The 23,730-nt window shown below is 41.7% G+C and overlaps 1 protein-coding gene across 3 annotated transcripts in view; it reads left to right on the top strand.

The window, feature by feature from the left end:
• Nucleotides 1-23,730, top strand: part of LPIN2 (lipin 2) — a 65,298-nt gene that overhangs the window by 36,344 nt on the left and 5,224 nt on the right. For all 3 annotated transcript variants that reach the window (XM_017878328.1, XM_017878330.1, XM_017878329.1), the window contains 12 exons: nt 5,289-5,396; nt 6,400-6,523; nt 7,945-8,290; nt 11,551-11,650; nt 14,542-14,729; nt 16,848-16,941; nt 17,342-17,411; nt 18,198-18,287; nt 19,212-19,294; nt 20,654-20,798; nt 21,485-21,633; nt 22,175-22,261. In XM_017878328.1, coding sequence (XP_017733817.1) covers nt 5,289-5,396; nt 6,400-6,523; nt 7,945-8,290; nt 11,551-11,650; nt 14,542-14,729; nt 16,848-16,941; nt 17,342-17,411; nt 18,198-18,287; nt 19,212-19,294; nt 20,654-20,798; nt 21,485-21,633; nt 22,175-22,261 — 1,584 coding nt within the window. The remainder of the gene's footprint in view (nt 1-5,288; nt 5,397-6,399; nt 6,524-7,944; nt 8,291-11,550; nt 11,651-14,541; nt 14,730-16,847; nt 16,942-17,341; nt 17,412-18,197; nt 18,288-19,211; nt 19,295-20,653; nt 20,799-21,484; nt 21,634-22,174; nt 22,262-23,730) is intronic.

Consider the following 23,730-nt stretch of genomic DNA (forward strand, 5'->3'; position numbering starts at 1 on the left):
TATAAACAAACAATTCCTTTAAAAGTTTTGTCTTATGTATAGTAAAATGTGTAGGTGGGCAAGAAACATGTATTCTTTTGAGAAAAACTTGAAATGCTTGCACATCTTAAATTTTATTAGGATCAGCCTTGTAATGCTCCCAGAAGTGCTTCGTTCCTAAAAATTTTTACCAACTAAAATTCTTCCAAAATCTACCAAAAAGAGCACCGAAGTAATGCTTTTGCCTTAAAATTTTGTTGACATATGTCCTTTGTTGGACATAATAGAGCAAAGTTGAGAATTCCTGAACAACCTATAGCTTGGGAAGTAAAAAAAAATTTCTAAAACATAGGCCAAGTTCCCTACTAAATTGTACAAGAATCGTTATTCCAAAGGAATTTGTAAATGAATGTTGTAAGCCAATGCATGGCAGAAATATTAGTACATACCTTGTTTTTCCAGATGGTGTGAAAGGCTGTATCCACTGTGTACTGATTTGGTTGACAGGTATGAATGGCTGCCAGCCTATCTCTAAGCCAGCACCTTGCTGGCTTGGTAAGCAGGCATGTCAAAACACGTGTAAGCTAGGGCCTTGCAGTCATTTTCAGGTGGTTGGTGGTTTGCTTTTTCTTTAGGTTACCGTGGAATAGTAGATGCTGCCACCTGGAGGAACTCTTCCTGAAATTTCCTTAAAATAGAATCTGCTTAAATAATACAGTCAACAGAAATTAGGTCGTTAAAAAAAGAAAACAAAATGTAAACATCTGTGAAAATTCAGGTTGTATTCTGAAATGAACACTGAGCTAAAAGGTAGACAGACTGGGCCCATTATAGATTGTAGAATAGTAAGTAGCCTCTTCATCACTCAGGGCGTTGGTTTCTTTTTTTTTGAGACGGAGTCTTGCTCTGTCACCCAGGCTGGAGTGCAGTGGCCGGATCTCAGCTCACTGCAAGCTCCGCCTCCTGGGTTTACGCCATTCTCCTGCCTCAGCCTCCCGAGTAGCTGGGACTACAGGCGCCAGCCACCTCGCCCGGCTAGCTTTTTTTGTATTTTTCAGTAGAGACGGGGTTTCACAGTGTTAGCCAGGATGGTCTCAAACTCCTGACCTCATGATCTTCCCATCTCGGCCTCCCAAAGTGCTGGGATTACAGGCTTGAGCCACCGCGCCCGGCCAGGGCGTTGGTTTCTTAATCTATAAAGTGAGAGGATGGAAGAGGCCTTTACAAGGCCCCTGTCAGCTCAGCACCTAGACTCTAACATTATTTGAGGGAAGCTATTTATGGTCATTAACAGCATATGAAACAACGTGTTCAAAATCTAAGAGAAAAAGAATAGGAAGTCAGTTGCTTTTGCAGTTGTGAGGACTAGGAATTCTGTGGCGTTGCGGAATTTGCAGCTTTCCTATAGCATATTCTCCTCAGCCCCTACCATTTAGAAAAGAAATTATTTTTCCAGAGAAGATAAATGCACAAAATAGGTTTCTCTTTTGTTTTGACAAATGGCATTTTGTTTAAACTCTTTACTTTTCAAGAATTTTGTTGATAATAGAATTCAGGTTAATTGAGGCTCTTGAAGGAGGCAGATGGAAGAGGGAATCATTTTTAAAGCAGATTGCTATAGCACAGCTGGAAGAAACTCATTTCTGGAAATTGGAGAGCTTTAAACTATACAGAGCTTTGTTTAAACTGTATCTAGTAAGTCTCCCTCCCCTCCTAAAGATGGGCGTTAGGCTTAAATATAACAGAAGCCTTGTTTGTCCTTGTAGAGGATGGACGGATGTCTGTGTTTGTGAGAGAGATTAAAAACATTGCACCTAGGCATACGTAGCCTTTTGGAGGGAAGAGACTCTGCATATTGGATGGTGTTCTAGCATAATCTTGAGTGCAAATATATGAAACATGGCCACTGATGGAAATATTTCAAATACCAAGCAATAGCAAAAATGGAGGCTCAATATCAAACCATCAGAAAGGAGTCTCAACTTTTAATCCACTAAAGCAGACTTACTTAAAAAGTGATATCTGGGAGCTAAATCCAGGGAGCCTAAGACTCTTCACAGATAGCACCTACTGCTCTGATGATCTACATACTTCATCTGCTGATCGGTAACTGACTTCTAGAGAACCCTCCATGTTCTTCTGGGGTGAGTGTAGATACTCGGGGTGACATGGATCTTACAGATGCTCCCTGCCTTTTCTCTCCTTTGATTCTGACACAGAACACAGAGAGAAGTATCGCAGGGCTCCATTTGTTTTATGGGAAATGCTCTATATCCAAATGCCAACTGAGATCATTAGCCATGCTGAAATTCATTGACTAGTACTGTGCTAAGGTTACTGCTAGATGTTGTTAACAGAGTTAGTGATCTTTGGTTATGGTGGTTAGCAACCCCATTTATCTATTACATACTACCAGTGAAATAGTTTAAAATTCATGTTGCACCTAAAATTGATCCCACATAAATAATTCAGGCTATTTATTTTAGCATTCAATTGATTTTTTTTCTCACTTTAAAAAAACTGAGATATAATTTACACACAGCAGTATTCACAGACCGTAAGTGTGCAGTTCAGTGCATTTTGGCAGTCATATACATCCATGTAATCTCCGTCAGCTTTTGAATTGGAACAATGTTAGGCTTAGAAAATGATGCAGAATTTGAAAGATGTGATGTTGTAGCACATCTGTGAGGGCTGGAGTGCCATGTTCACACTGGCTGTGAACCTCAGCCTCCGAGCCCCCAGCCCTGACAGAAAGTCACCATTTACTTCTTTTGCTCAGTTCTGATGTATTAGCACTCCTGTGTTTTACAAACAGAATCAGTCTTGCGCTGTTGTCTTCACGTTCTACTATGTGCGCTCCACTGTAGCCTCATGCCACATGCCTAATTTGTTACTCTGTCATGGTTTGCCTTGCAGGTCCCTGTTCTAAGGGATACCTGCCGTTTTGAAAGTTCCTTACAGGTTTCTAGAATTCCTATTTTAATAAAGGAATCTTAGGACTGAAAGGGATCTCCACATAAATCTTTTCTGTCACTGTAGTGGGCCTAGACTAATGGGCTGAATTTTTGTCAGGATATGACCAAAAAAGGCCATCTCTTGTCTTCCTGGGGCTGTGAATTCCGGTGGTACCTGATCGCTGTTTCAGTATTTTACTAAATCCTGTTTGCTTTGCTGAATTCTTCTTGGTTTACCTTTTATACTGCAGTGAAACATGATCCAATAAGTTAAATATTTGTAATATAAAAATTTCGGTTAGAAGTTTGTGTGACTTTTGCGTGGTTCTTTTCAGACCACTTTCACATCTGGATAGTGATGGCTCAAGCTGATGTGTCCTTTCAGAGTGGGCAAATGAGGACCATTCACCATTCACAAACCTGATTTTCCCTTTCTCAAGGGAAAATTTGCCTTTTGATATCCCTTTATTGAAAATAGAGTACTTTTCCTAGATATCTTTCTCAGGCATATGTTCTCTCCCCTTGAATGAGTGATATGCCGGAGTAAGGCCCTAGAGAAGATCAGAGTTAGGAAAACCTTAAATTAAAAGATTAAGCTATGTGGAAAAACTATTAACCTGTCACAGTTAGTGGTAAATAAGAGTATGTTAAATTAGGATATAAAGGAAGAGCTTGTAATCCCAGCACTTTGGGAGGCCAAGACGGGCGGATCATGAGGTCAGGAGATTGAGACCATCCTGGCTAACATAGTGAAACCCCGTCTCTACTAAAACATAGAAAAAATTAGCCGGGCATGGTGGCGGGCGCCTGTAGTTCCAGCTACTGGGGAGGCTGAGGCAGGAGAATGGCGTGAACCCGGGAGGCGGAGCTTGCAGTGAGCCGAGATCGCGCCACTGCACTCCAGCCTGGATGACAGAGCGAGACTCCGTCTAAAAAAAAAAAAAAAAAAAGATACAAAGGAAGAAAAGTAATGTTAAAAAAATAACCTGGTTTTCTATCCCTGTTTTTAGTCCAGCAAACTAAGTGATGTGGATATTCTCATTTACATTTATTTTCTGTCCTATTAGAACATTGAATTGTCTATAAGAAGCCTTTAAACTCGTATAATATGGCACTTTATGCTTTGCAAAGTTTTGTTTGTTTTTGAGATGGAGTCTCTCTGTCACCCAGGCTGGAGTGCAGTGGCGTGATCTCTGCTCACTGCAACTTCCGCCTTCTGGGTTCAAGCAATTCTCTGCTTTAGCCTCCCAAGTAGCTGGGATTACAGGTGCCCACTACCATACCTGGCTAATTTTTGTATTTTTAGTAGAGACACGGTTTCACCATCTTGGCCAGGCTGGTCTTGAACCCCTGACCTCGTGGGCCACCTGCCTTGGCCTCCCGAAGTGCTGTGATGAGCCATTGTGCCTAGCCAGAGTTTTTCTTTGTGCTTTCCTTTTTACTTTTCAGAGATTTCAACACGCTACACCACGTAACTCTCACATTGACTCTGAAGTAGACAGGACAAATGATAAATTTCCAACTAAAGATGAAAATGGGGGCCCACAGTGCTTCTGAGGGATGTTTTCAAGGTTATATGGCAAGGTAGTTATAGTAACTCTGCAGATTTAAGAAACCAACAGGTAAATTGATTAAAACCTTATTAGCATTAGTGCAACCCCCTACCCAAGGTCCTTTTATGCATCTTAAAAGCATTTGTCATTTTTGTATCATCTTCTTCACATCTTCACATCTTGTAGATTCCAAGTAAAGGAAACCTTCTCAGATAATCCTTGGGCCAAACAAAGAAGAAAGTTAGTCCTGAGATTTTAAGAGTTTAGGGTATTTTTTAAATTTTGAGCCATAGATCTTGTTTGTCTTTAGCTAATATTCATACATTTTCAAATGCTTTCAGTCAAAAGGGGAGAGCAGTGGAAAGAATAAGGGCTTACTTGTTTTGAATCCAACTACTTCCTAGCTTTTTGACTTTGAGCAAGTGATTAAATTTCTCTGGATCCTTGATTACTTAATATCTACAATGAAATATTACCTCATTTTGTAAGGATTGAATGAAATAGTCATAAAGCCTTAGTTTTCTTTTAGCCTTTGAATCACCCTTAAGGGATGGAAAAAAGAAATCACATTTCTCTTTTTTTCTCCCTCTATTTATTCCACATGTGAATAGTGATTGTGGTGTTTTATAGTGGGTGGCAGTGTTGTATCCCCCCTTCTCCTTCATATATTTTAAAGAGAGTTAGTCATCATTTATCCCTCTTCATTTTTATTGTTTGTAGTATCAGTAGGTTTGGGGGATCTTTTAAAGCTGACAAGAATGTCATCGTTCCTGCCTTTCTTTGGTTTCTCCTTTCATAGAGGATCTTCAAATGCTTCCTTGAAAGAAGAAGAATGTAAAGAGCCTTTGCTTTTCCATTCTGGGGATCATTACCCCTTATCCGATGGAGATTGGTCCCCTTTAGAGACGTAAGTATCTTTGAAATTTCTTGGTTTCTTGAAAGAGGAAGGAGGATGTATTAATTAGCTTTTCTGTTAATCTGTAGTAATGATATTTCCCGTTTCTCTCACACAGCCGAGGAACTGAATGTTTACTTTTAACATAAATATGAATCTTTTCTCTCAATGATTATTTTATTTCTAAATTTGATCTGACTTACTCTAACAGTGTTGGCCAGTTGTAGATCTGTATAATCAGCATGGAATTTAGCCATCTACAGTTATTTTATTTTTTTTCTTTTCTTTTCTTTTAGTAGAGACAAGGTCTCGCTCTGTTGCCCAGGCTGGAGTGTAGTGGCACACTCATGGTTCACTGCAGCCTTAAACCCCTGGGCTCCCGTGATCCTCCCGCCTCAGCCTCCTGAGTAACTGGGACTACAGGCATGCACCACTGTGCTCAGCTAAGTTTTAAATTTTTTGTAGAGACAGAGCCTCGCTAGTTTGCCCAGGCTATTCTTGAACTCCTGGCCTCAGGTGATCCTCTCATCTTGGCCTTCCAAAGCACTGGGATTACAGACATGAGACATTGTGCCCACTCATCTACCATTCTTAAAAATTCTCATCTTTTAGTGTCAACTGTTGGCTGTAACTGAATAATATAGTGAAAAAAAAGTATAGCCATAACTGTTTATTCTGCAATCAAATCCTCGGGTGTTACGTTAATTTGCCTGCTCTTCCTTAGCCTACAAAATTGTCTTCTTTCTCATTGACTTCTTGTGAAAAGCAAATTAGATTATGAATATACAGTGTTTACAAAGGACCTGGTAAGTCCTCTTAAATGCTAGTTGGTGTCATTTTTAGTATTATTAAAGAACTCAAGTGGAAGAAATAATTGATCTTCCCTTCCATGGAGTTTTTGTATTTGCAGGATAAAGTCGATATATTCAAATTTGTTTCTTTTCATCTGTCAGGCTCAGCAAGACTGAAGGTTTCCCGACTTTCAAGTCATCATGTGTCTTTGTTCTGTTTACAGCACCTATCCCCAGACAGTGTGTCCTAAGAGTGATTCAGAGCTGGAGGTGAAACCTGCTGAGAGCCTGCTCAGATCAGAGTCTCACATGGAGTGGACATGGGGCGGATTCCCAGAGTCCACCAAGGTACTAGGGTTTACTTGCCTGTGGAAAGTGTCTGATTAAACAAGCGAAGAATCCCTCCACCCACAAGTAAAGGAGGCAGTTTCTGATGGAGCTCTCATGAATGTAAATAATAGTGCTCTCATGTCATAGAAGTAAATTCAAAGTTAACAGTTTTTGTAACATTTGGACTGTGTATTTGCAACCGAAGGAATTCAGCAGTATTTTGTGTATATTTCTATTTACTGAATAATAATGATTGTCAATTATTATAAGGAAATTTTAAAAGGCACCTTAAACTAAAATTTTCACACTGCATTTTTATGTTTTATTTTTTTGGAGACAGGGTTCTTGCTCTGTCACCCAGGCTGGAGAGCAGCGGTGCAGCCAAAGCTCACTGCAGCCTCAACCTCCTGGGCTCAGGTGATTCTCCCACACCAGACTTTCAAGTAGTTGAGACTGCAGGTGTGTGCTACCACACCCAGTTAATTTTTTAGTTTTTATTTTTTGTAGAGACAAGGTCTCACTATAACAGCTTGGCCAGATCTCAAACTCCTGGGCTCAAGAGATCCTTCTGCCTTGGCCTCCCAGAGTGCTGGGATTACAGGTGTAAGCCGCCATCCCCAGCCAACACTGAAATTTTAAACAAGAAATTGTTAAACCTTTTTTTGTCAGCTCGTAATGAAAGAAGAAAGAACTGGGAAGATAAATTTCTTGAGAGAGAAAATGTTTAGATCTTCTGTTGAAGTTAGGTTTTTTAAATATACATTTTGCTTATATTTGTGATCGAATTTAGACTTGCCACTTTTATACTGCTTTAACAGAGCCTTGATGTGGTCCAAGGAGGGCTAAATTTTCATTTAGTTTTCTCCCCCAGAATGAGTATTTTCTACTTCTTAGTAACTGAAAATTGTCAGTTTCTTCAGTCTTCTCCAGTATAACTTTTCAGTAGAACATTTAATGTATACCTTTTTTTTTTTGAGATAGAGTCTCACTCTGTCACCTAGGCTGGAATGTAGTGGTGCCATCTCGGCTCACTGCAACCTCCATCTCCCGGGTTCAAGCAATTATCTTGCCTCAGCCTCCTGAGTAGCTGAGATTACAGGCGCCTGCCACCATGCCTGGCTAATTTTTGTATTTTAGTAGATTTCATCCTGTTGGCCATGCTAGTCTCGAACTCCTGACCTCAAGTGATCTGCCCTCCTTGGCCTCCCAAAGTGCTGGGATTTTAGACATGAGCCACCGTGCCCAGCCAGAACATTTATAAGTATCACGATATTGAGCAAAATGCAAATATTAGTTTTTCTCACTTTATTATGGAATTTTTACATGTACAAAGTAAGATATTTAATGAATGTGTTAAGTTAAAATAGAATGAACACATTGGCAGATTATAACAAATACCCTGAAAATGGTTTAATTTTTAAACGATTTAACTTTTTTAGGTCAGCAAAAGAGAACGATCTGACTATCATCCTAGGACAGCTACAATTACACCATCAGAAAATACCCATTTTCGGGTAATTCCCAGTGAGGACAGCCTCATAAGTGAAGTTGAGAAGGATGCTTCCATGGAAGACACTGTCTGTACCATAGTGAAGCCCAGACCGAGAGCCCTGGGTACACAGATGAGCGACCCAACGTCTGTGGCAGAGCTTCTCGAACCTCCTCTTGAGAGTCCTCAGATTTCATCTATGTTAGATGCAGACCACCTTCCCAACCCAACCTTAGCGGAGGCGCCCTCAGAATCCAAACCGGCAGCTAAAGTAGACTCGCCGTCAAAGAAGAAAGGTAATCATTTGTTTAATTTGGCTCCAGGTACTCTCAAATTAGATGGTGAATTATTTCAGTGTTCCACATAACATGTGATGGGTGCCTCTGTATTTGTACTCACCAGTCAAAACCCATCGCACACTTTCTTTATTTTCTTTTCTTCTTTTTTTTTTTTTTCTTTTAGGCTGGAGTTTCGCTCTTGTTGCCCAGGCTGGAGTGCAATTGCGTGATCTTGGCTCACTGCAACCTCTGCCTCCTGGGGTCAAGCAGTTCTCCTGCCTCAGCCTCCTGAGTAGCTGGAGTTACAGGCACACATCATCATCCCCAGCTGATTTTTTTGTATTTTTAGTAGATATGGTATTTCACCATGTTGGCCAGGCTGGTCTCGAACTCCTGACCTCAGGTGATCTGCCTGCCCCGGCCTCCCAAAGTGCTAGAATTACAGGTGTGAGTCACCATGCCCAGGCCCATCACTCACTTTCTTACAATTGCTTTCCATGGCGTCCCCCCTGGAAAGTCCAGTTGGAGCAGGGCCTGACTTTCACACTCCTGTCTCCTGACTGTTGCTACTCAGTGGGTTCTTGAGAAGCATTTACTGAGAAAATAAATAATGAGTTGTAATCAATTGATGAGTAAAATTAACCACTTTATTGATTAGGTATGTCAGTAAAGTGAAGTAGAATCTTAAAAAATTAGAATAGAGAAAAAATGTTTTCACTTGAAACATCTTAGTTGAGGCTAAATTAGGTAGGTTTTTTAGCAGTAATATTGGATAAAAAATGCATACTAATTATGAGAATGTGCTTTCTTGTGCTGATTATTTCCCTTTAAAATAGGTAGAAGGCTAGGTGCAGTGGCTCACACTTGCACACTTGTAATCCCAGTACTTTGGAAGCTGAGGCAGACAGATCACTTGAGCTCAGGATTTCAAGATCAGCCTGGGCAACATAGTGAAACCCTGTCTCTATCAAACATGGAAAACTGAGCCTGGCGTAGTGGCGTTCGTGTGTGGTCCCGCCCAAGCTGAGGTGGGAAGATCGCTTGAGCCCTGGGGGCAGAGGTTGCAGTGAGCCAAGATCACGCCACTCCATTCCGGCCTGGGTGATAGAGTGAGACCCTGTCTCAAAAAAAATAATAATAATAATAAATAAAAATTACCTTAAAAATTATTCTAATCACCTGAGCCCAGGGAGGTCAAGACTGCAGTGAGCTGTGGTTGCACCACTGCACTCTAAACCATGTGACAGAATGAGACTCTGTCTCAAAAAAAATAAAATAGGTGAAGAAAACATCCAACTCCTGGTTCAACAGTTCTTGCTCACTTTTGGAACACAAATTTAATCAATCAGAACTTCCTTACTATTTGAAAATAAAAAGCCAGCCATCGCTACTTGGTACAGTAAGAGTCAGAACAGACATACTCAGAATCCTGGCCTTGGATCCTATTTTTAGGGAAGTGTGAAACCTTCTCTAAAATTACCCAACATCATATATAGCCAGCTACCTATTTCACTTAAAAAAAAATTCTAGCACCAAAGATTAGGTAATTATAAACCAACTTAATATATATTCACTACAGGTATGGACCTTCAAGGTCACTCAGAAATAATTTATCTAAAATGAAAGAATGTGACTGTCAAAGGTGTTCATGGTCAAATCCAACCATCTAGCTAATGGTGGCTTAGCTTGGCACCTGCTCTTCCACCAAAGGCCTGTAGCCATTTGTTCTGCTCTAAGAGATGTTAAGGAGGGAAATCCGGTTCTTTTAGGATAAATGCTTTGTTTTTGGAACTAATGACCCTTGTTCTTGAGCACACAGTGCAGGATCTGACTAGAGACAGGAACCCTGAGTGGTTTTTACTATTCTTTGGCCTCGTTCTTTTTGCCCTCTACTTTTATTATACATTTTGCCCTCCCTCTCTCCTTCTCAACCCCTCTCTCCCTACATCTCTCCATTCATCCACATACAGTGTTTTATTAATAAAACATTTGAAAACAAATTGCAGGCATGACATTTCATTCTTAGATATGCCAGGATTTACCTTCTAAGAATGTGAACATTCTCTGCATTGCCCCAGTACTATTGTCATCTTGAAGAATTCATGTTTACATTTCCCTAATTGTACCAAGAATATTTTTTTAGCTGGCCTGTTTCCCAAGCCAAAATCACATCAGGGTTCACATGTTGCATTTGATTTTTATGTTTCTTTTAATTGATCTTTTTTATTTTAGAACGCTCTCTCATATACCCATACACACCCTCATACCCACTCTACACCCGTGATGGTAACCTTTTAAAGAGCCCAGCCAGTGTCTTCCAGGCTCTCTCATGTCCTGGATTTGTCTGTTTTTTTGAAGGTGACATTCCTGTATTTTCTTAACTGGTAGTTGGCTCTAGAATGTGCTGCCCACTGGAAACGGAATATGAATCACATGTGTCATTTTGAATCATCTCACTGCCAATTTTCAGAAAGTAAAATAAGGTGAAATTAAGTTTAGTGATACATTTCATCTAAGCCAATAAATCCAAAATGTAATTTTACTGTGGAATCAATATAAAATTATTAATGAAGTATCTTAATTTTGTTTACTTCACTTTAGCGACAGTTTAAATGCTCAGTATACCCACATGTGGCTGGTGGTCACTAGAGTGGGCAGTACAGGTCTAGAGGCTTAGAGTTATTGTTTGAATTGCAGATTACTTTATTGCATATATTGGGTACTCATATTGTGTCTCGTGATGACCACTAATAGTAATGCTGAACGTGATTATTGTTTAAGATGTTACCTGCCGCATCTATCCATTGTGAAGTGTTTTTTGTCCTTTTGTAGTTAGAAGGTAACGCAGGGTGGATACTTGGGCACCATGTGAATATCCTGTGCTCAGACAACCTTCCCTTCATCGTTTTAGAGTAATGCCCTCGTTCCCAATGCAGGTCGTTGCCTTAAGTTTGGTCATGCTTGTTCTTACCTATAAATGTAAAAAAGACTTCACCATTAAAATATAAATTATTTAGGGGCTAGTATTACTCAATTAACAGCAAATGAGAAAATAAGTAAAATCAAAGTATGTGTATGAAGCACTGAACTTCTCTTCTATTGGCATGGATGGGTGAGAACCAACCTAAGTAAAAAGGGTGGTTGACACCTTTAAAATTAAAACCCTATTCAAATCCTGCTTGTCAGTCTTACTGTTTGCAAACCTGTGTGTGTTCTGCAAAGTTGTAAATGAAGAATAAATTCTTACCTCTGATTTTTTTTTTTTTTTTTTTAAACAGGTGTTCACAAAAGAAGCCAGCACCAGGGACCTGATGATATTTACCTTGATGACTTAAAGGGTCTGGAACCTGAAGTTGCAGCTCTTTATTTCCCTAAAAGGTAGAGTAGTCGAGTAGTCCTTGTTTATTGAAGGACAGCTCTGAAATAGTTTCTAGAGTAAAACATTTTATCTCAGGAGAAAAGAACAAGTTGATGGTATCCTTTAGCTAAATGTGATGATGGCTTCAGGTTTTGGAAAATTTAGAAATAGTTCATGTGTTATTTCAATATAGTGACTTGAAATTAATAATTATGAAGACATTTTCAGTACAATGAGGAGAGAGATACTAGTTAAACCTACATAAGGGTATATGACTTCTGATTCGCTTTTCCTGTAGTGGTTAATACAAACTCAACATGCTTGGGGAAATTTTTTAGCATTTATTTTATTATGTGTTTTTAAAGAAACGCATCTTTATTTGAAAATGTTTTCCAAAGAATGCTTTCACTCCTTTGGAATCTGAGATCCTGAGCCTTTTCTGAGCCGGGTCTGAGTCTGGTGAGGTGCTGCCCCAGCCGCCCGTGCTCCCCACATGCCCTGCAGTCCCACAGCTGTCACCCAGCCTCCCTCACTGTCCTGCACCATTTTCCCTTTGAATTAATTCAAATAAGAGCCTCAAATATGATACACTTGGACTGCCTGCCCAAGTTCATTTCCACTCTTAGGAGAAATCTGTTAAACTGTTACTCTGTGATTACAAAAAAACAGCTTTTCTCCACGGAAAATGTGACTTGAATATACCGAGCCGTGACTTGAATATACTGAGCCATAGGCACACATAATTAAACACTTGTAATGAATTACTGAAAAGTATATTTTGTTTTTTATTTGGAATAGAAAGATGGGATTGACATAAGGCTATTTAAATTTTTTACAGGTATTTTGGGAAATAAAACTCCTTTCTAGCTCTGTCCTAAATTTATCTCAACATATCTACTTCATTTGAGGTAATAGTTGGATTTTTTGAAGGTGAAAAAACTGAAGCGGCTTTATTTTAACAGTAGGAAAGTTCAAATATAAGCTGTCATAGAATTACCACCTTTTCCCCACGTTTCCCAGGCCTTAATCATTTATTTATATTGGTGTTCCTTAGGTATATGTCTTAGTTTCTCTTTTAAAAAGTGAGGAGAGTAACTAAGGTGATGATGCCTTACTCCACGCTACTGTAATTTACCTGTTCACAGTCACTGTCCATGCACTAAGGAAGCTTCTTACCTCAACTACTTCTTGAAACATTTCATAAATATTTAAAGATAGTGAGTGAGACTCTTGTAATCCATACAAGCATAGTCATGTCGTGATCCTTACCATCTTCATTACCAAATTTACAATATTGGTAATTATCACTGAACTTTAGTATTCACTTTTGTATTCGGTGGCATCCTGAGTCCGATGGCATCCCCATGTTTGTAGATGTTGTTACTGGTTGGGGTAACACTAACTGCTGTAGAGGTGGAAGCCCTGATCTTGTTGGCCTACCGCGATGGAATTTTGTTTCTTGCCCCTGTGAGAACGTGCTGCGTTGGTGTTTCGGGGGAGGCCTTGCCCATAGGGATTCAGGAACACAGGCTCCTTTCACCTTGAGGCTCTCCCATCCCCATAGGGTCTCAGAGTCCAGAGTTTACGGGCAGCAGAGAAAGGAATGAGCATCGCATAGGAGAGGGCCCCTGGGGAGGGGCACCATGTATCCCTTATTCACGGCTTGGTCATGTGCTCACGTGGCCACACCTGACTGCAGGCGGGCCTTGCCGTGTGCCCCAGAGAAAGAGGACACAGGTGAGGTGAACACAGAAGGGTTGGCCTTGCCCCTTACCCCCAGTATAACAACAGTTCTGATTTTCTGTGTCCAGTGAGAACATTCTGTCAGTCCAATTAATCTCAATTTTGTGCGTATGAGTGTGCATTGCTATTAAGAGAAAAAAATATCCAAAAACCTGAATTTTTTTGTTGATTCAAATGCGAAACAGCTTTTGAAGCTGTTTAGTTACAACATATCTGTAGTCTGCTGCCACCTACTGCTCGAAGATGAGATTTGTTGGAAAGAGCGAGTAAACCGCTGGGTCATTGTTTTTTTAAATCAACATGAAAAATACCGGCTTTTTGAACAAAATAAGTGAATTTGAAAATTTTCAATATCTCAAATGTGACATGAAATACCTGTTGAAAGGGTGTAGAGTAGTAAGTGTTGGTGACCATGAGACTTAAGGTGCTGTGCCGTTCGTGATTGTTCCCTCTCATATTTGCACTTCATTGCATAAGGTTTCCCTTGATCACCTTCTGAAACCTGGCTTCTGTGCCTTATCTTGAAACATGAAAATATTCAGGAACCTCATCTTTAGCTCCTGGAAGGACAGTTACATCCAGTTTATTTCTCACTGCGTTTCTTTTTCTGGGTGGGTCTTGCCCCTGGAGAATTTGCTCGTTGAATTTCCCCTTCCTTCTTTGTGAGGTGACAGGCGAACTTAGGAAAGCCTTGGTTTTTAAAGAATATAACCTTGGACTACAGTAATTTTCTACAGGATGTGTAAAGTGCCACAGCTTTTTCTAGGACGTTAGGATCAAAGGTTTCCAAGCATCAGATTTTCTTAATTACCCTGTCATTTTCATCATGGAAATGTAAATAAATACTTATAACTGTTTTACTCCTTTAATTAAAAATCAGAAAGGCCATAGTTGAAATGTTTGCATTATTGTGAATGATCGTAGTGATTTTGTGACATATTTACTATATTCACAGTTGCTTTCTCACTGTTACTATATTAGGTTATCTTTAATGTCATTATGATACAATTCTAAACCCTACCCAAGAAAAGTTATGCCTGATTACAGGTCCGTCTGTTCTTTTTAGGGGATGTGTTATTTGGTTTGCGCCCCCAGAGAACCATGCAGTAAACCAGGAATTCAAGGAGTTGTAATAAAGCAGATCTTTTTCCCCATCCCCTGCCCACAGTGAATCGGAGCCCGGCTCCAGGCAGTGGCCTGAGTCTGACACACTCTCCGGCTCCCAGTCCCCCCAGTCTGTGGGAAGCGCAGCTGCAGATAGCGGCACTGAGTGCCTCTCAGATTCTGCCATGGACTTGCCTGACGTTACCCTCTCCCTTTGCGGGGGCCTCAGTGAAAATGGAGAAATTTCAAAAGGTACGTGGGGTGTTCGTGCCCCGTCTTCATTTCAGAGAGCAGTCTGGTCATCACTTGGTTAAAACTTGCCATGTAAGCAATATCCTGCCATTTCAGGATATATAAATTCTTTAGTGATTTTGTGCAGGTAACAGGTATATTCTGTAATGTCAGACCCTTACACCCTCATTTAAGGTCTTAACTGACACCTGTTTATGGGGTGGCTTTGAGGTAGTGTGCCCTTAAAGGCTCTAATTTCAAATTAAGAGATTGGGGGTTAACAGGCCGCCCTGTTTTCTGAGCCGTCAGGGTGGGATCATCACACTGCACCAGTTTTCCCATCTGTAAAGTTACTGAAACATTTGTGGGAGTGGGGCCCAGCTGACCTTCTGGAAAGCACTGGGCCTTAGACGTGAATATAGGGTCCTGAAGTTGTAGAAAATTGATTGTCCACTGAGTAAAGGGTCTTTCTGGCAGAAATTAGGAGGTTTACTTCCTGTGTAAGGCTGGAGAGTTGGCCCACGAGAGTAAAGCTTGCTCAGAAGTCGGGAGGGAGTTTAGCAGAGATGTCAGGACGCGTTTAGGCTGGGCTGAGTGCCGTGTGCATCTGTCCTCAATTCATGAGCATTTTTTTTTTAACCTTCCTTTTTGAACTGAACTCTTCTTAGTATTTCTCAGTTTGGCCTGTGGCCCCTGTTTGATTTTCCTCTAAGGAAATATTTTCTTTCCATGACTAGTGTCATCTTTTGTCTTCCCTTTCCCTTAGAGAAACTGAAGGCATGATGTGGCAGACCGTATGGCCACAGGCTCAGGACCATGTGTTCCTGAAGTCTTTCCTTTCCAGGGTCACAGGAAAGCTCATTATGTGTCTTCTCTGTCTCTTCATTGTTTGTTTGCTTTATATTTTGCAAGAAATTTAAAGTGTGATATGGCCTGTGGTTCGTTCTAGGGACAAAGTTAAATAGGTCACATTCTTTTTGTAATCCTCCTAAATGTTCAGTTTAAAAAATTATATGTGAGGGAATGAGAAATACAAAATATGTAAAATATAAAAGTTTACACCTTTGTTTTAAATAGTGGTGACTTAGTCTGGTAGAGTTTATTGGAAGAGGCAGAAATGGCAAGTAAAGGTAAATAATACACACATTACCTGGAGAAACAATCCAAGTGAGCAGTTTCTCTGTTAGCCTAGATCTAAGAGAATACAGGTTTAGGAACAGGGTACAAAGATTCATGGGAAGCCCTCATTCACTCTGTAAGAACTCTGGATTTATTTCACAGACCTTGAGCCAAATTCTAGGGTTTGTTTGTTTGTTTTTAATTCTCCAAGCAATTCTAAGATATGTGTTTTGTTGTTGTTGTTTTTATTATTTAAGACAGAGCCTTGCTCTGTCACCCAGGCTGGAGTGCAGTGGCACCATCTCAGCTCACTGCAACCTCCATCTCCCGGGTTCAAGCGATTGTCATGCCTGCCTCAGCCTCCCAAGTAGCTGGAATTACAGGTTTGCGCCACTACACCTGGCTAATTTTTGTATTTTTAGTAGAGATGGGGTTTCACCATATTGGCCAGGCTAGTCCCTAACTCCTGACCTCAAGTGATTGGCCTGCGTTGGCCTCCCAAAGTGTTGGAATTACAGGCATGAGCCACTGAGCCTGGCCCAAACAATTTTAAGATATGTTTTGATATAGTGTAGCTTGCTAAAGCTGTAAGACCCCCCTATGAATATTCCCCAGTTATGCCGTTGCCTGCCAGTAAAGTTTCTTCCTCTGAGAATAGAACTTAGAGTTTTCGCGCACGCGCGCGTGTGTGTGTGTGTGTGTCCGTCTGTCTGTGTTTGTCTTCTGTCCCTCTCTAGCCACATCTGTATGTATTTTTTTGAAAGTCTGGCGTGTCCCATTTTACTAGTTTGTTTGTTTTCACTGGGAGACAGTGGAAAAGGAGAATAGAAAAAGAAGTGTTCTTTCTTGTCCTGGGGGAGAAAAGCATCTGACATTTTGCTTTTGATGAATATTCAAAAATTAGTTTTTTTAGAAAGATGATTTTAGCCTGCAATTTCTGCAATGCACAGAATCTTATAATAATCTCATATAGGGATTTATGTAATCTCTAACCAAATTGATTATTATTTTACATTGCAGAAAAATTCATGGAGCATATCATTACTTACCACGAATTTGCAGAAAACCCTGGACTTATAGACAATCCTAACCTTGTAATAAGGATATATAATCGGTAAATACTCCAGCTTTTATAATTGTTTACTACTCTTGCCATTTTTTTACAAGCGCCATTTTTAACTGTTACTTATCAAAGTTTTCCTTCTTGTAAGACTTGTCATCTCATATAAATTAGCCACTGGGCAATGACTTTGAAGTGAAAGTAAAGCTTCAATTTTGTTTTTAAATGAAGCATTGAAATGTTACTCTGATAGATTTTATGGCTTTTCTGTTCAGAGAAGTTGTGCTTGAAGCAAAGGTTATTCATGTGACAAAAAATTAGCTGATCATCTTTATTGAAAAGAATGAGCAATTTTATATGTCACTTCTCTCCTCTCTCCCTTCCCCATTCCCTCCCCTTCTCTCTTGCTCACTTTCACTGTGTAATGGTTTTGCACAATTTTTGTTTCTCACAGTTACTATAACTGGGCTTTGGCAGCTCCCATGATCCTTAGCTTGCAAGTATTCCAGAAGAGCTTGCCTAAGGTGAGGCGATCCACCATCTGCTGCCTTTCCGAAAGCATCCACTGCGTCTAGTACTTACACAAATCCATATGTGCATATTTCTGAACTGGGTACTAGTCAAAGTTTTACTTGAGCTTAGTATTTAATATAAAAGATCAAAGTCATATGTACCCACTCAAAATATCTCATGCCCAAACTCTAGGAAATTAGCAGGGCTGCCACTTCTTTATTTCATTTTTATTAGATATAAATACTAGTTTCTGAAGGTCTGTAAAAGTTGAGAGATTTTACTAATCATAAGTTAAATATGGAATGAATGAAAAAAACGTTTTCTCCCATTAATATGGGAAGAAGCAGCAAGAAGAAGGTGATGTAGCCAAGAGAAGCTTGACATCAGTGTGGTTAGGGCGGATGGTGGCTAACATACCTGTTATATACAAGCTCACAATTGGTTTTTAATCTGTCCACCAAGAAGACATCATCAGCCTAGTTGGTCCTCTTAACTCATGAGGATCACATTTTCCAAAGATAAATTAGATTTGCCCACCTGTCAGCCCCTAATGTCCTACATAGCAGACCACGCGGTCTCATGCCACAGAGCTGTCACAAAGCTGTGCTGCCATGAAAGTAGGACAGGGTCTGTCTCTCAGAGGTGTTAGAAATGCTAGAGGAGTCTGGGAGGTGTGGAGAGAGCATCGCTCACGTTCTCACATTCCATAGTAAGGCCCCGTCCTTCAGGCTAACATAGAAGGTAGGTGCTGTGTGGCCGATAGATTGCCCAGACTAACCCAGCTTGGTTGTTTTCAGGCCACAGTTGAGTCCTGGGTCAAAGACAAGATGCCAAAGAAGTCTGGTCGCTGGTGGTTTTGGCGAAAGAGAGAAAGCATGACCAAACAGGTAACAGACCTAGAGGTCATCATTTCCATGGGCTAAAAGAATCTTTCATTTATTCAAAAAACCTTTTTGTCAGGTACAGGAATGTGGACTGTATAGTGCAATCTTACCATATAGCAGTTTCCATTTTTGAGCACTTACGACGTGCAGGTGCTGTCCCAAGTGCTTTGCATACATTACCTTGGTCCTTTACTGTAGCTCAGCACTAGAGATGTTGGAGTTGCCATTTCACAGGTAAGGAAACGTGGGTGCTTCACGAAGTCACGTAACTGGTGAGAGACGGAGCTGGGGCAAGACCTTGAGTCTGACTCCAGAGCCTGTGCTCTTTCTACTGCGCTGCATTACCTATCAGATACGAGCAGAAGGTTATCGTCTCCCTGCACAGCTTCAGATACAAATAACCAGAATCTGTCCCACCAGGTCTCCATGGAAATTCATCCAGAGAACCATACTAAACAAGCAGCAGAGCAAGTTTTTTCCCCAACACCTTCTGAAAAGAGGGTTCAGGGAGTTTTCACCTGTTTTTCAAATGTCAGAAGGGAAGTCATGCCTGAACCAAGTTCATGTCCACATCAGCATGGGGGCTGCCTTTCAGTCCCTTCTGAACATGCTGAGTTACTCCCAGGAGGAGAAGGAAGCTGGGGACCTAACAAGTGTGGGTCGCTTGTATTATGTTTTGTGACTTGAAATGGCGCCCTTAAAATGCTTTACTTCTGGGTCTGTAGGGACAGTGATTTGCGTAGAAGCACATGACTTCTGTCTTAGGTTTCTAATTCTTTGGCTCAGAGTAGAGAAAGTCTGGTTTTGAGCATTTTAAATTGTGGGTTCAGAAAGCAGTTGTGTTCTTTCCTAGAGAGGGCTGCTGATGCACTTGGCTTATCTGTAGGAAAAAAATTGCATGTTGCCATTATCATCTTGCTGTTACAGCTGCCAGAATCCAAGGAGGGAAAATCTGAGGCACCGCCAGCCAGTGACCTGCCATCCAGCTCCAAGGAGCCGGCCAGTGCCAGGTGGGTGCCCTGTCCTCTGCCCAGCTCATAGCACTCAGGCCCTCCTAGCAGGGCCATTACTTCTAAGTTGATTTTGGCAGCTTTTTTAGTTCTTGGGAACGTCTTCTACAGATATGACATGATGTGATATATTTGTGCCACTCAGCAGATGACAACTGCTTTTCTAAAAAACATCACCAGTTTAGAAAAATAAATACCCTACCTCCTTGTGGAGCCGTGGCATCAGTGTATGGGAACGGGTTATGAGGAATGTTGTAACCGTGTTGTCCCGGGTGCCCCTGCTCCCCTGCATCCCATCCAGAGCCAAAGGGAGACATAAAAAATAATCTGAAGGTTGGCTTGGGTGGATTTCGTTTCCTGGAAGAAATAGCATTCTTTGGACAGTTAGGGTGAGCAGCCCTGAGAGGAGTTGCTCGCGATATGCCCTGTTCCTGCTTCTGCCTGTCCACCTCCCCCAGGCCAGTGCGTGCTTGCTTCTCCCAGCCCTTGCCTATCTCATTTAGTGTCTAAGGCTGAGGTTTTATTTTCTTGCCCCTTACCAGCCCCCATCCTGTATCTTTTAAGGGGTGTCTAAAATTTTTCATACTAGTTGTTGATTTTTTTCTAGAGTCTCACTGTGTCACTCAGGCTGGGATGCAGTGGCGTAATCATAGCTCCTCAGGTCATGCAATCCTCCTGCCTCAGCCTCCTGAGCAGCTGGGACTACAGGTGTGGGACACGATGCCTGGCTAATTTTTAAATTTGTATTTTGTAGAGACAGGGTCTTGCTATGTTGCCCAGGCTGATCTCAAACTCCTGGGCTCAAGCAGTCCTCCTGCCTCAGCCTCCCAAGTAGTTAGGACCACAGGCAAGTGTCACTACCCCTGGCTAATTTTTAAATGTTTCGTAGAGACTAGGTCTCCCTATGTTGCCCAGGATGGTCTCAAACTCCTGGCTGAAGCTGTCCTCCTAACTCGGCCTCTCAAAATGTTGGGATTATAGGTGTGAGGTACCGCGCACCCAGCCCCAAGTTTTGTTAAATCATTGTAAACGGTTATGTTTTTAATTTGTACCTTGTGAAACATACATACCCTTTTCAACAAGAGTCAGTAGACCTTCTGGCATTCACTGGGCATAGCAGAAAACAGCAGGTCGCAGTCAGAAAGGAAGTACTTGCCAGTTATGAAAGTGGCCTCATCAGTTAACAATATGAATATTTCAGGCATGAAGAGCTGTGGATATGGGAGAATGGCAGAAGGGATAACTCTACCCGTTCCTAGAAAGGATTTAGGATATCTTTATTTTCTTGATCCTAAATGAAAAACTCTCATCAATAAAATGCCCTGCTGCCTCTTCCGTAACTGGGCTAATGTTGAACAGGCCGGCCGAGAATGACTCCTCGAGTGATGAGGGGTCACAGGAGCTCGAAGAATCCATCACAGTGGACCCCATCCCCACAGAGCCCCCAAGCCACAGCAGCACAACTTCATATAAGAAGTCTCTCCGCCTCTCCTCAGACCAGATCGTGAGTCTTGGGTGATGCGTGTTGTCCAGTAGGACTTATTTTAGTCATGGTTTAATTTGATGCACATCCTCTTCTGTCCACCTGTCCCCAGCTGCATACATGCCACACGGCATGGTCGTGTCAATGCCTATCTGTAGTGGAACCACGACCCCCACCCCCAAGAGCTATCAGGCCCACCTGGGGGACCTGTGGCTTGGGTCCTGCCACCCACCCCAGACCTCCTTCCTCCTCCATCTCTGAGAGTCAGTTGTACACAGCTAACCCAGCGCTGAGCCAGGTACTGTCTCTTAGGAGCCACAGCAATAGAGAAATGACATTTTAGACACAATTTCTCCTCTCTTATTTCCCACCCTGACTTTGACCCATTTTCAGTGTGAAAAGGTCTTGCTGGGACCAGAGCAGGCTGTGCTAAAGCAGTAATTCTCAGTTATGGAAGAAGAGTAGTAGACCTTTTGCTTTGTAGGGGTTCAGAGAAGTCCTTGGAACCCCAAAATACTGTTCAGGCAGTGGCTCCCTCAGTGTTGTTAGCTGTGCTTGGCACAGGGTGGGCTGTGTCTAACACCACAGAAACCATCCTGCCTCTTGCTGGGATTCCGAGACACCAGTTGTTGTTCTGTAAATTTTTAAATCGTTTCAAACTGTATGTTTTCAGCTGATTTTTTTTTTTTCTTACGCTTTTTAAAAAGGCAAAACTGAAGCTCCATGATGGCCCAAATGATGTTGTGTTTAGTATTACAACCCAGTATCAAGGTACCTGTCGCTGTGCAGGGACCATTTACCTGTGGAACTGGAATGACAAGATCATCATTTCTGATATTGATGGGACAATAACCAAGTAAGCTCAATCCTTCGGATGGGTGGCCAGGAGCAGCCCTGTGCTCAGGGAGGGGCAGGCAGTGCGTGGTGGGGAGTTCCTCACCTGGGCTCGAAGCCCTCAGCCAAGGCATTTGATAAGCCATATGCCCTGAGGCATCCCCAGTATAGTCCACATTGGGTCATTTTTTTGCATGGAGGAGATGGTGAGGGTGCATAACAAATGTCAAAAATCACTTTGGGAAATATTTAGTTATTTGGTTTCAATTCTGGTATGAAAACAAAGAAGCCCCTTGACATTAGGGTAGAGGAAAAGAGAATGTGTGGTGGTCAGGTACCTCCGCCCACACACATCTGGTTCTCATGAGACTCCGCTTTCAGAAGCACCTTGGTGGGTGCACTTGCATGGGATGGTCTTGCAGTTGCTTGAAGCTGTGATTAATTCCCCTTTCAAGAGTGTCCCGCCACCAATTAGTTATTGGCAGCTGATAGTCAACCAAATAGGAAAACACTGTATGTGTTTGATTCCTGATACCTTTTTCCTATTTCTACCATCGTCTTAGGTCGGATGCTTTGGGACAGATTCTCCCACAGCTGGGCAAAGACTGGACTCACCAGGGTATAGCAAAGCTCTACCATTCCATCAATGAGTAGGTACCCTCCCCACATGTTAACTCGCTCTGGTGAGCTGGAAGCTTGCTTTAAGAACAATAGAACAATGGTGTAAGTCTTCAGTCCACATAAGTCATGTGTTTATGCTGAAGCATTCCTGCTCTTCCTCACTCCTTTCCTGTTGATGGTGTGGGAGCTGTGTGTACCTGGCATTGACATCGAACCATGTGTCTTACCTGTGTCATCTCAGTTAATTCTCATGGTGCTGTGTTTCAGGCACTGCCTACATCTATAGCTAGAACAATAGTTATTTTTTTAAGCTAGAATTTAACAAGATAGCTGATTTTCATTTTTGGTTTATTTTCTGGGTATTTTAAAATTGTATTTCTTTTTTTTGAGATGGAGTTTTGCCCTTGTCACCCAGGCTGAAATGCAACGGTGTGACCTTGGCTCACTGCAATCTCTGCCTCCTGGGTTCAAGTGATTCTCCTGCCTCAGTCTCCTGAGTAGCTAGGATTACAGGCACGTAATTTTGTATTAGTGCAGACGGGGTTTCATCATGTTCGTCAGGCTGGTCTCGAACTCCCAACCTCAGGTGATACCCCAGCTTCGGCCTCCCAAAGTGCTGGGATTACAGGCATGAGCTACCGCACCCAGCCTTAAAATTGTGTTTCTTCGAGTAGATAGTGCACGCATGCATGGGGGAATAGTTCTCGCATGGGCTGCTCTCTCTTGTGGCACCCTTTGCGGAGAAGATAGCAGTGCCATGGCCTTTGTGGGTTCCTAATACATATATTACATTGATCTGAAGAATCTCAGCGTCTTCATTAGTTGAGAATGCCCTAATAGGAAAATTATGAGTATGTCAGTTACCTGGGTATAATTTTGCTTCTTGTCTGATGGAGTGGTTTGCATCTTGCACATTGCCTTTATAAATAAGATCCCCTGTATTTTTTCTTTACAGTGTGTAATTTAAAGATAGTCCAAGGTTTTTTCTGTCCTCTAATCTGGCTTTCATGGACTAGATACTGAACATTTTATATCAGTACTTAGACATTTAACATAATCCTTAGTTGCCTGTACATCCATTTTTTTCCCACGTTTTCCATAGAAAGGTGAAACCTCGATAATCCTAAGCAGTTTCCTACTAAATTTGAGAATTTGGTTTTCACAGTAAACAAGAGGAACTTTATTTGGATCTTTTAAAAGAAAAGTGTGGGCCAGGCATGGTGGCTCACACCTGTAATCCCAGCACTTTGGGAGGCTGAGGTGGGCAGATCACCTGAGGTCAGGAGCTCAAGACGAACTTAGCCAACATGGTGAAACCCTGTGTCTACTAATAAATATGAAAATGAGCCGGGCATGCTGTCACACGCCTGTAATCCCAGATACTTGGGAGGCTGAGGCAGGAGAATGGCTTGAATCCGGGAGGTGGAGCTTGCAGTGAGCCGAGCTGGCACCACAGCACTCCGACCTGGGTGACAGTGAGACGAAAAAGAAAAGTGTC

Source organism: Rhinopithecus bieti, unplaced genomic scaffold, assembly GCF_001698545.2.
Source record: "Rhinopithecus bieti isolate Rb0 unplaced genomic scaffold, ASM169854v2 scaffold_11839, whole genome shotgun sequence".
Taxonomy (NCBI): domain Eukaryota; kingdom Metazoa; phylum Chordata; class Mammalia; order Primates; family Cercopithecidae; genus Rhinopithecus; species Rhinopithecus bieti.